The 12,414-nt window shown below is 52.8% G+C and overlaps 1 protein-coding gene across 1 annotated transcript; it reads left to right on the forward strand.

The window, feature by feature from the left end:
- The first annotated feature begins 301 nt into the window (after positions 1-301).
- Positions 302-10,907, forward strand: DUSP5 (dual specificity phosphatase 5). The gene is made up of 4 exons (XM_049810244.1): positions 302-886; positions 5,305-5,447; positions 6,884-7,103; positions 9,279-10,907. The coding sequence occupies exons 1-4, from the start codon at positions 493-495 to the stop codon at positions 9,677-9,679; spliced, it is 1,158 nt and encodes a 385-aa protein (XP_049666201.1). The 5' UTR covers positions 302-492; the 3' UTR covers positions 9,680-10,907.
- Positions 10,908-12,414: the final 1,507 nt, after the last annotated feature.

Below are 12,414 nucleotides of genomic sequence, written 5' to 3' on the forward strand. Positions count from 1 at the left end.
GCTGGGATGAGCCTCAGGCCGATGACTAGAGAATTTTTGCGGCGTTTTTCAGCTTCCTCTGCCTCCGAGCCTGACTAACGCTGCCTGCGCGGCCGCGGCCCCCGCCCGCCGCCGGGGAGGGATGGAGGGAGGCGGGGGGGATCCCCGCCAGGGGAGGCGGGGCACCCGGCGGCGCGGGGCGGGGGATGCCCATATTTGGAAGGCGGGCGCGTCACTCCCCTTATATGGGCAGTGTCGTCAGGGCCCGGCCTCCCATTCATATAAATGCCCGGTGGCGGCGGCCGGGATTCCCTGCCCGGGCTCGGCGCGGTGCCGCGGTGCCTCCGTCCTTCCCTTCCTTTCCCTCCCGTCCCGTCGCCGCCGGCCGAGCCCCTGCGGCCCCGCGCTCCCCCGCGGCTCCCGCGCTAGCACCGGGGCTCCCCGGCGGGCACCCTCCTGCCGCTCTTCCCCGCTCCTGCCCCGGCTGCGGCGGGGCGTGAGTCCACGGCCGACATGAAAGTCACGTCCCTCGACTGCCGCCAGCTGAGGAAGCTCCTGCGGAAGGAGCCCTCCCGCTGCCTGGTGCTGGACTGCCGGCCCTACCTGTCCTACTCGGCCTCCTGCCTCCGCGGCTCGCTCAACGTCAACCTCAACTCGGTGGTGATGCGGCGGGCCCGCGGCGGGGCCGTGCCGCTCCACTTCGTGGTCCCCGACGCGGCGGCCCGCGCCCGGCTGCTGTTGGGCGGCGAGGGGGCGGCGGGGACCGCCCGCCTGGCAGCCGTGGTGGTGCTGGACCAGGGCACGGGGCACTGGCAGAAGCTGAAGAAGGACAGCACGGCCCAGATCGTCCTCAACGCCCTGCTCTCCAGCCTGCCGGAGGCCGGGGCCAGGGTCTGCTTCCTGAAAGGTGAGAGGGGTGACGGGGAAACGGGGGGGAGCGGCGCGGAGTGACCCTCAAAGCTCCCCCGGGTGGCGGCGGCCCCGCGGTGCTCCCGTCCCCTCTCCTCCGCCACCGCCGCCCCGCAGTTAACCTGATTATTGGCGGAGGGCAGGGAGGTAACGCCGGGATTTCGTTTCTTTTCCACCCACTGGAAATAAATCCCGGATAGACTCTGCGGGCTGAGCCCAAATGCCTTTCCGCTCACCCCCGCCGCGCGTTTAAGAGGCTGATGGAAAGCAAAGAATATTAGGGAAGAGGAGAAAAAGTTGCAGATTATCAAAGGGGGGGGGGGGGGGCGAGAGAGATCGCGGCTGCGTGGAAAATAAAATCGGCCCGCGGGTAAGAGGAGAGCCGAGGCCACCGCTCCCTGCTCTCAGCCCGGTGACACGGGGCGGCCCGTGTTGGGCGCCCGAAACCGGGGATCGGTGCCCGTTCCTCCACCCCGGGAGGAGAGGTTTATCTCGCCGTCGGGCATATCGAGGCTGGCAGGGGAAACCCATAGCCGAAACTCCGGGGCTTGTCGGGGGACAGAAATACCTTCCCCCCCCCTCCTGCCACACGTGTGTTACAGCCCTTTGATTGCGGTTCTTTGTTTTCCTTCCGTGTAACCCGGGGATAATAAAACGATTAAAAAAAAAACAAAAAAAAACCAAAAAAAAAACCAAAAAAAAAAACCAGCAGCCGCCCTTGCTCTGTCCTCCCATCCCTGCCTCCGCTCCATTACTCCTGGCAGAGCCTTTGTCCTTTTGCCCTCTCTGTTCTCTCAGTCCGTCCCACCCCCCGCTCCCCGGTGCCTCCCCGCGGAGGGGAGCAGTGCCCACCCGGGGACGCTCCCACCCCTAGCCCCGCACACCCGGCTGCCGGGACCGCGGGGCTCCCCGGAGCGGGGCCACGCTGAAGCAGGGGTTCCTGAAGAACCCTTTGCCATACCCTGAGGCCACGGGGAGGCCATAAATGGAGGAGAAAACCAGGCGATGTTTCGTGAATAAACTCTGCCCCTGTGTCCTCACCGGCCAGGGTTAATTCACTTTTATTAAGCCTTTTATCACGCTAGTTTTTGTCCCGATGTGCCCAGTTTGTGCGTCCTATAACGAACAGTGCCTGGAGAACATCCCCGCCAGGGTAGAGGCACCTCCAGCCTGGGTATTGCCTGATACCAAGGGGGAGGGAGACTCCCAGGGCAGTTTGCACCACCATGGCTCTGTCCGGGCACCACCAGCGTGCCCTGGGGTCTGACAGTCTCCCCAAAAAGCACCAATTCTGCTGCTGCAGGGCAGGGATACCTGCACTGTGCTGGGCCAGCCAAATCCTTAGAGACCTCATTAAACTGGAGATGAAGAAACATCTCCAGGGTCATGCTGGGAAGTCTGTGGCAAAGCAGGGGCTGAATTAAGCTCTGCTGACTCTCAGCCTGCTCGTTTAGCCACAAGACCGTCCTTCCCTCCTCGTGTACCAGCCCCACGCTTTGAAGTGGTGACTGTGGCTGTGGGCAGTTTATCTGGGGTGGGGTTCTGATGTAGGCCCCGCTTTGTGCCTTTTGTGTATTGCAAAGTGTCTTATCTTGAAAGCCTGTCGAATTGAGGCTGACAAGTTTCCCCCTTAGTGGATGAGAAAGTTTCCTCCTTTTCCTGCTGCTGTTCCCCTTTGCTAGAAGTGCTCTGAGTCGCAGGATCAGGCCCATGAAGTCCGCAGCTCCGTTTCTGATCCCGTGTGGCCCGAGGAGCTGGTGACTCAGTGGGCAGCGTTGCTGATTCACCGGGGCCACGGACCCCCAGGAAGCTCTTGTGGTCTGGGGAAAGATCTCTGGGACAGTGGGGTTATAAATCATCCTGAAGCACTGGGCACTGATCAGAAGAAAGAGTCCTTCAGGGGTCTGTAGCACCAACCTTGCAAACAATGGGCTGTAAAACCACCAGAAAAAAACCCAACCTCCCTGAGGTTCCCCCTTTATAGTCCTGTTCTCCCTAGGTAGGGGGGGAGCTGGGAGGAGATGTTGGCTACTTAAGGGCTAAGGTGGTCTGGAAGTCGCAGTGATGAGAGAAGATATGAGCAGGTCACCCCCACCAGGTCACCAAGCATCTTGGGGATCTGGCCCCAGGCAGGGCAGCAAGTGCAGAGCAATTTGCACACCAAGTTGCATGCTGGCTCTGTTCCTTCCCTTGCTTTCTGGCAGCTGTGTTGAGTGTGTCACATCTTTCGCCTGTGTAGGTGCAGTTTCATCCTGGGTGAGCTCAGGTCCAGCACAGTGAGAGGGGTTGTGTGTTGGGGGGAAGAGCTTGCAGAAAGATAAAATAACGGATCCTCCCTTGGTGCTGACAAGGATTCTGTTATTTATTGATTAAAACCGAAGTGCGGCCCAGCTTTCTGTGATGAGCAATCTAATATTTGCAGAAATGACCTCAGGGAAGCTAGGTTGAGTGGGGAAGGGGAAGAGAGGAGATTGCTGGAGGATGGGATGACAAGATGACTCACTTTAAGAATGGCCTGCAAATATCCTGATCCCTAAGGCTTGTAATTAACCATTCACCAGCTGCATGCGTTAGCTGCCCCAGAGACATGAGACATGATGTCTGTTCGAACACACACGCTGATTTGGCTGGGGCAGATTTCTGTGTTCATTCAAGAGTAAAAACAACAATGAAGGGCATAAATGGGGATAATGTCTATTTATATAAACTGGATGTACTTTTTCTGTGCGATGGCAGTGGTTGGGGGGGCAGGAGAGAGATAGTCAGCTATGCAAAACAAGAGGTTTTCAAAGTCCACCCCATGAAGGGCAGGTGGAGATCAGAAGAGCAGAGGCATCTGGAGAGCTTCTTGTGTTTGTTTGCTTTTCACACTGCCAGTTGTTAGGGATATAATTTTATCAACCCAGTTGTTGTGGATATAATTTTATCAGCCCCCCCCCCTTATGGTCTCCACAGTCACTTGGCTGCTTGACCCACTGCCTTGCACTGTGAGCTCAGGGCGAGCTGGCTGAATGTAGCTGGGGAGTAGGAGGAAAGGTGCAGGTGCTGAGTGCCAGTTGACTGCAAAGTCACCCTCCTGCCCTCCGTCATGGAAAATAGACTTTCATCCCGTTGAGCGGGCTTTGGATCGTGCCGGCCACTTGCAACACGAGGACCCCACGGCAGGACTGAGTGGGCGACAGTAGCACGTCATGAATTTGAGCACACATCTGCTCAAACATTGCGAACAAATGAGACACCGGCATTAGGGGCTGAAATGTCAGAGGTGGCTGTACCGGGCAGCCCTGGCAGCGAGGGCGGCAGGGGCCCTGCGGCTGCTCAGATATTCAGCGTTTCCTTTGTTTCGAAACCCTTCCTTGTACCGGGGCACCCACACCGACACCGCTTATCAGGGCGGAACAGTTGCAGTTGAATGAATTGCATCGGAGGGTTTGCTTTCCAAGCCTTGTTTACTTGAGGGCCACATTCTGAAGGATTATTGAATCTAGCTGTTCAAGAGCTTTCGCCTTTCATTTCTGTTCTGAAAAAGCACGGCTGGCAGACACGTGGCACGCCATTGATGTTTCCAGGCTGCTTCTGCTACCTGACCTGCTCATGTTCACTTTGGAGATTGTGTGCTTCCGTGCAGCGTATTCCAAGCCTGGAAACAGGCAACAATTTAGCTGACGACAAACTTTGAGTAACAATGTAATAATAGGATTAATTCCTTTTCATTAGCGGTGCACTGAATGAAACGAATACAGTACTTAACCGTGCAGAATAGCTCATGTGGGGCTATTCAGTTGTCAAATGCTGTCACAGGATTTCATTAAGTTTTATAGCTGTTATTTAATAGATTGGTTTCAGTGGGACTGTCTTCGTTACCTTGCTGTCTCGTGCATTGTGGTGGTTAATGGCACATTGGCACAGTTGCAAGCATCTCCCTCTTGTGCTTATGTCCATTCAAAAATGCAAATAACATATTTCTTGTTGTCACAGTGTATATAGTAATGACAGATTTAGGGAGGATGACTCCTGAGTATACAAATCTCGGTCTCTAATGCTGGAAATAGTGCTCATATATAAAACCTGGGGGAGGGAGTTTAGTCCCTGCTGTACTGGAGTTAATGGTTGCTAGACTCAACAGAATTACATTTGCTAACAGTTTTAATGTGCGTCCACTGGCTTTTGGCAAGTTAATAATTGTCAGCTGTATCAGAGTTTTTTCTTCGGGTGCCTGAAGCCTTTTAAACAAACCCATTTCCCCAGGGGAGCACTAACCCTCATTAACCCCCCAGGGCCCATCGTTGTGCAGCACTATCCCACTGCACTGCAAGTGCCGGAGCTTCATTTCTCCTCCACTTTAATTAAGCCAATTTTTGGAAGCACAAATGTTCATGTCTTTTTTTTTTTTTTTTTTTTTTCTTTTTCCCTTAGGGGGATACGAAACCTTTAATTCGCAATATCCTGAGTGCTGTGTGGATGGAAAACTCATTTCCCTGGAGAGGACTGAGGCGGAGAGAAACCTCACCAGCCACTGTGAGAAGCAGAGTGCCAACCACAAACCCGCTTACGACCAGGTGTGTGTCATGACCTTCCCTCGGGTCTTCTCCCTCCTGCCACCGGGCTCTGTTGGAGGCTGGCAGGGTGCCGGTGGCCCTCGCACCGGTGTGGGCTGTCAATAAGTTGTCGCGGTCCAGGCTGGCAGCCTGTGCGTGGAATAAGATGCCCTGTATGTGCTGCTGCTCAACATCGCCTCTGCCCGGCTTCAAAAATTAGGCAACGGCAGGAGGTGTTTCTCCCTGTCTAGCCCCCAAAACTGTATTTGTGACCCATCTTCATCACACAGCCAGGGAGCATGTGATCTGAATGTCCCTCTTCCTTCCTTCCTCACGGAAATCCCTCTACCAGGAGAGATGCTGGGGAAGGGAGGGAGCTTAAACTTTTGCTGTGACATCTGGGAACATGCCTCCTCTGAGACCCCGGGAGCGATCTGAGGCTGGCGGAGGGGGCCGGAGGCCACGGAGCCGCTTCTGAGAAGAGGCAGTGGCTCTCGAGAGCCGCCCTTGGGCAGGGGGAGTGGGGTTTCCACGGGGGAAGTCGCCTCACGCCTGCCCAGCTCGGGGAACACGCGTGCTCCAAGATGTCACCCTGTGGTCGGGCGCTTCCGCCGGGGCGTGCGTTTCCTGGGGCTGGGGGAGCCCCCGGGCGATGCCCCTCTGCTCCCCTGGGAGGACCTCCTGCCCCGGGCTCCATCCCACTGCCCCGGGTGGCTCCTGGCTGTCCCCGGTATGTGTGGGACCTGCCGGGTGGGCAGCTTGGGGTGGGGGGTGGAAAGCCCTATTTCTCACAGCCGGGGGCTGGCGGCAGCTCTTGCGCATCATGGAAAGTTACCTGCGATCTCCGAAACCCTTGTGTCAGGCGGTGGCTTTTTTTTCTTTCGCGGTCTCGTCACCCAGCCTTCGCTTGTGCTGAGGAAGGAGGAACTGAGATGACATCTCGGAGCGGGTGACGTGGCAGGTGCTGCACCCCAGGGAGGTGCAGGAGGACGGGGAGCCTTGCTCCTATTTTTTTGCTTTGCTTCACCTTTGGAGGTGTGAGCGGAGGAGCTGAGCTACAGCAGCCTCTTCCTCTGTCCTCCTCTTCCTTCCTGCTCGGACGTGGCTCCCCGCCTTGCCCATATTTTGGTAAAGCCTCAGAGGGAACGGGCCTCACATATGAAAGTGCTTTGTGTGCGTCCCGAGGGGCAGCACTTGAAAGAAAGCCAGAAATGTCCTGCACTCAAGTGGGCTAGATCTGACTTTGTACCTCACAGATGTGGACAAGAAAATTAAAACCTTTTTCCTGTGTGGGCTTTGCCAGCACAGTCATTCGCTGGACGGCAGCACTGTCGTCCAAAAATGCCAGGGAGGGAGGGAGGGAATGGGCACCCACTCAGGCTCCTGTGGCTCTCTTGGGTATCAGGACTCAAATACCCTTGAAAAGGAATTACATGTTTCTGCTCCTTCTCTTCCAGGGCGGTCCAGTTGAAATCCTGCCTTTTCTCTACCTTGGTAGTGCCTATCACGCTTCCAAGTGTGAGTTTCTTGCCAACCTGCACATCACGGCCCTGCTCAACGTCTCCAGGAAAAGCTCAGAGTCCTTCAAAGACCAGTATTGCTACAAGTGGATCCCAGTGGAGGACAGTCACACAGCGGACATCAGCTCACACTTCCAGGAAGCCATCGACTTTATCGGTAAGTCCAAATGAGCACATTTCCAGATATTCGTGTATTTTAAATTCATTTATTTTAAAATACATATTGGTGGGAAGGACACATTCTTTTCTGTATGTTCCCAGATGTCACAGCAAAAGTTTAAGCTCCCTCCCTTCCCCGGCATCTCTCCTGGTAGAGGGATTTCTGTGAGGAAGGAAGGAAGAGGGACATTCAGAGCAAGGTCTCTGTCCTTCTCTCCAGGCTGGGAGGCCGAGGAAGGAAAATGCCTCCTTGACTGCCATCAGGCAGCTGAGGCGGGTGAGCTGGTTAGCTTTATTTTCTTTTCAAAGCAAGCGTAGGTGTAACTTCAGCACGGCAGGGAGCAAGGAAGTATGGTTGAATAACACCAAAATCTATTGATTTTTGTAAACGAAGAAAACGTACTGGTTCCGTGGACTTGCATGCCAGACACTGTAAAAGCCAGGTGAAGCAGAGTCAGATTACTGCCTCGCCGCGCTGAGATATCCCAAAGCCGGGGCCTTAGAAATCCAGTGTCTCCCCTTATCATAGACCTTTTTCCATTTCTCCTTTTGCTCATGTCGGTATCTCACCCTTTAATCAAATAGCCCAGTGCAAAAAACAATGGGGAGGCCTATAGAAAACTTTGGGCCACCCTCTCCCAAATCTTCCTGCGTTAGGCTGGGTAGGTGAGCAGCACACCAGCCGTGCCAGGTAGCACAGGGAGAGACTCTCCTCCCTGGGAGGCACAGGGTGGTTTAGCGGGGTGGAGCAGCCTGAGCCTGGGTGGAGATGGTGTTGAAATCGGTGCTGTTGCTCTCCAGGAACATTCAAGAGAGAAACAGAATAAAAACCCAGTTACAGACTCGCTGGACTCATTGCTCAGCCGAGTTCAAGTCCTTCCGACAATGCAGGCAGAACTACAAAAACGTGATCTGAGGGTGACCTCTGAGCCCTTCCCCTCCCTGGTAAGGGACTTCTCACACCTTTCAGGGAAATGCTAATTCAGGGCACTATTCTGTCCCATCCCCAAACCCTTCTGACAGTTGTTGAGTCACTTGGAAATTTTGCAGATTTTGAGGATGACTTTAGTTTTCACTTTCTTTTAAAATTGGGCGTGTGGTATAGATGCTGGGGATGACTCAAATCCATATCTTCCTTATTTTGTGCCATGGTTAAATATAACCAGTCGTGGTGGCACCAGTCCCCTGGCAGACAATAGAAGACAGGCAAATGATAACTTGTTCAACTCTGCGTTGTTTCACTAAGCACTACACTCAGTGCAGTTATCCATAAATTGGAGCTTGAACACATTGCTCAAGGCAATAGAGCAGAGAACATCTATTTTTGAACTGTATTTTTGTGTGGAAAGGCTTATTTTAAGCACATTCTCTTTAATCTGATAACAAACATTGTGTTGTGTGAGTAACCACAGTGGCTCCTGTTGTGTAAAATGGGTGCTTTGCATAAGCCTTTTATATCCTGACTTAAGTCCAAGCATCCTTTAACTAGGCTGTAATTAGCAGCTGCCTACCAGTCCTCGTGTGCTTTGTGGTGAGGCCACAGGGAGCAAGCTCAGCCTCTCCACCCAAGGGTACCCACCACCGCTCAGCTCCTGGTGCCGCTGTTTGCTGCTAACTGGCCAAACAGGGAGCCAGGTTCAGACTTTTAAAAGTCCTGTTTTTCCAGCAAAGCTGATGAGAAGGCGGCAGCCCTTCGGCTTTTGAAAGACCTGATGGTGGGAGGGCTGGCCAGGCTGGGCTTGGGTCAGGACTTCGAGCCGCAGGCAGAGAAATGCGGGTACAGCAGAGAAATGCGGGTACAGCAAACACAAGCATTGCCCAGATACCTGATCTCTGTCTCGCAACGCTCTGCAAAGTCAGTTGTTCCAAAAGAGAACTAGGCATGTGGGAAGGAGACAGGGAAAGACTCTGAAAAAATGCAGAAAGAACCAAATCAAGATCCACAAATTCTGAAACCAAGTGTCATCTGCAGCTCAGCTCCATCTCAGGCTAGGTTTAGTCCCCCTTCTCTTTTAACCTCCATGTAACCCTTAGTACCCAACAGAAGAGCAACCTTCTCTTTGCTGGTGGACTGGCTGTGTGCCATGCTCCACCTCCAGCACTGGGTGCATGTCGGAGTGGTCCTCTCCATCCCCAATGACAACTAACGTCTGTAATGACTTTTTTCCCCTAGATTATGTCAGACGAACAGGGGGCAAGATTCTGGTGCACTGTGAAGCGGGGATTTCACGCTCTCCCACCATCTGCATGGCGTATCTCATGAAGACGAAGAAGCTCCGCCTAGAGGAAGCCTTCGATTACATCAAGCAGCGCCGAAGCCTGATCTCACCAAACTTTGGCTTCATGGGCCAGTTGCTACAATATGAGTCGGAGATCTTGTCTTCTACTCCCAACCCCCCCGTTGCCTCGTGCAAAAGAGAAGCTGCATCATTCTTTGCAGAAGAACTGACATTAGGCAAAAACTTTGAAGGCTCATGTTTCGCCTTTCCTACCTCAGTGTTGAGTTCTGTGCCCATTCACTCTCCCGTCCACCAGCTGAAACTCAGCCCAATGACGGCATCTTCATCCTGCTGAATGCCCTGGGGAGATTGGAGCTGGTGCGGTCCTCTGATCCTAACTGTGACCCCAACAAGAACATTTCATGAACGTGCAATAGAGAAACCTCATTGACTTAGTGTGAGATGGAGTGGTTGTCGTGGGTCATACTTCCTGTATGCTGTGACTGTAAGACGCAAGTGCTCTAAGTGTGGCAGGTTTTCTGAACCTCTATTGTCCTTTTTTTAAAAAAAGAAAAAGTGCTTTTTTAGGTTTTTATCCACAGAGCGTGCACCCACTACTGTATTTCCAGATTCCTGGGGAGCAATGAGAAATCCATTTAGTATGTTCTCAGTTCCCATCTCCTTCCCTTCTTATTTTTTAAAAGACCCTTATTTAAAGTTTCAAGCAATAAACAGCAGCAGTGGGGAAGAAAGCAAAATGAAAAGCACCACCTTTGCAACTACAGAGGTGGTGGGAGTGAATATTCATTCTGCTTTTTTTCCTGCTTTCCTCCTCCCCTATCCTGTGTCATGTTTCAGGCAGCAAAGGGCTGGGGTGGCAGGAGGGAGCTCCTTTCCCAGGACACTGTTGCACAACCAGGTGAAAATCCCCTCCTGCTCCAGCCTCTGAAGTGTCAGGTGTTGACCACAGTGTAACTGGATACCAAACCAGACCGTGGATCCATTCAGGTGTGACATTTCCTGTACTTCTGCATTTGCCTTTGTACTGGATGTGCTTTTAACTAAAGCAGGGAACTTAACCAAAGTTATCAGGCTACCCTGCTGAGCTATTATCCTCCCATCTGTTATTTAAGAACAGCCCTAGAATACTTGAATGTCTCCATCAATCCTCATCCAAGTTACTTCCCATCAGATAACACTGTAACTGCTGGATTTTACACCAAATAACCTGACAAGCTCAGCTCCAAGCCAACTCTTCCTTCATCCCTTCCCAAGTGTTCCCGATGTGTATCGTGTGTGGTCAAGTGGTCTTGTTCAATGTTAAGTGGCTTGCTTAGCGAGTGTGGTCACCTCTAGTCAGACTTTGTCCCCAAAAAACAGTTTCTCTCTAGCTCGTATTGGCTCCTGTGTCTGCAAGGAGTCCTGAACGAGCGGCTCTCTTTGTCTGTTGACCTTTTTACTTTTTTAAATATGTAATATGTATGGGAAATGGCAATAATTTCCAGGAGATCTCGTGAATGTGAAAGAAAACCCGCAATGGTTTTTATGGAGTGTAAAAAATAATAAAGGAAAAAAAAAAAAAGCCAGGAAAAGAAAGCTGTTTGTTGTACTTGGAGTGAGCTGCAAAAGTGCTTTGGGAGAGCTCTGTGGCAGGAGAGGTCACCTGAGAAAAAAGCCATGGCCCGAAAGAGGTGTAAGGAGGTAGAAGAGAAGGGTAAGCATCACTGGGCTCTGTGCTGAAAGCCTCCAAGGTGCAGCTCTACAGAAGGGAGAAGGTGAGGGGGAGGATTGTTTTAAACAGAATGACATGAGTCACAGTGGCGTCACTTCCCAGCAGCCAGGCAGGCACTTCTGTTTTGATTCACGCATGTTTTATATAAGATTTGCCATCTTGCTGAAGATGAAAATCTGAACTAAGCACAGCCTCCACTTCCTTCCCAAGCATATGCCATGGGATGCTGCATGCCCTGGTCCCTGGCGTGACGCTCGTGGGTGGCCAAGGCCACCCACGAGCGTCACGCCAGGGACCAGGGCATGTGGGTAATGCTCATCTTTTCACTTTTTTTTAATGAAAAAAGTTAATTTGAAGTGCCAGCACCTCTGAGCCATTTCATACCCCTTTTCAGCTGGAAGGTTTTAGGTTCTTTCCGGCTCATCGCTGCAGCACATTTATAATCTGCATTTCCAAGTTATCGAGTGGGAAAATTTATGGTAGATGTCTGGGTTACAAAGCATCTATGCCCTGTGGGCTTCATCTGTTTGTAACTTCTTATCCCAAGGGAAGCAATTCTGATGGGTGAGAAGCTGTCGCTGGAGATGAGCCTTGGATTTCTTCCCTGTGTCAGGGGGACATGGCAGCTGCCCTGCCTGGGCTCTGTGAAACCCAAACATGGGAACCAGCAGCTGGGGAGGTGAGGCAGGTGATCTAATAAGAGCAGATCAATTAATTTTCTAAGAGATCTGATTGCTCTGGAAAGTGCTCTCTGGAAACTCGTGGCCAGTTGCAGTGAAAAGGCCTCTCAGCCTTCACAAGCTCCCCCAAGCAGAAAGGCTGGCAGGCTTAGCGAGAGGGGCCACATCCCGACCACAGATACCTACCGCCTTGACAGAAACAGAGCAGCCAACAGCTCTCATTAAAACAGCCTAAAACCCCTTCGGGGGAAACGACCAGCTTTATTTCTCAAGGATGAAGAACCTGAGACCCTTTGCAGAGCCGATGATGTTCTGGTTAACAGAGGGACTGCTGGCTTTGGCAGATTTGACCACAGCAGCTGGCAGAGGAGCCAGGTATTTAGCAGAGAGGGAAGGCAGCTGCTCTGGTTTTGGAGAGGGGCTCTGATCCTGGGCATTAGCACAGTGCATCGGTGGATAGTGTTGGCAGGGGGAAGTGCTGGGCTGGGCTGGAGGGCCAGAGCCCTGCGGGACCCTGAAAAGGGGCTGTTATGCCTGGGCACAGGAGCTTGAGGTTTGTGTTCCTGCCCAGGGCACCGTTCCCCTCTGCTTGGCTGGTGGCAATCCATGTCTCCTCCCTGCCAGGCTGAAGGGAGCCCCAGCATCCAGGGCAGAGTGGGATGTGCCTCCCAAAGGTAC

The sequence above is a fragment of the Accipiter gentilis genome, chromosome 9, assembly GCF_929443795.1.
Source record: "Accipiter gentilis chromosome 9, bAccGen1.1, whole genome shotgun sequence".
NCBI lineage: Eukaryota > Metazoa > Chordata > Aves > Accipitriformes > Accipitridae > Astur > Astur gentilis.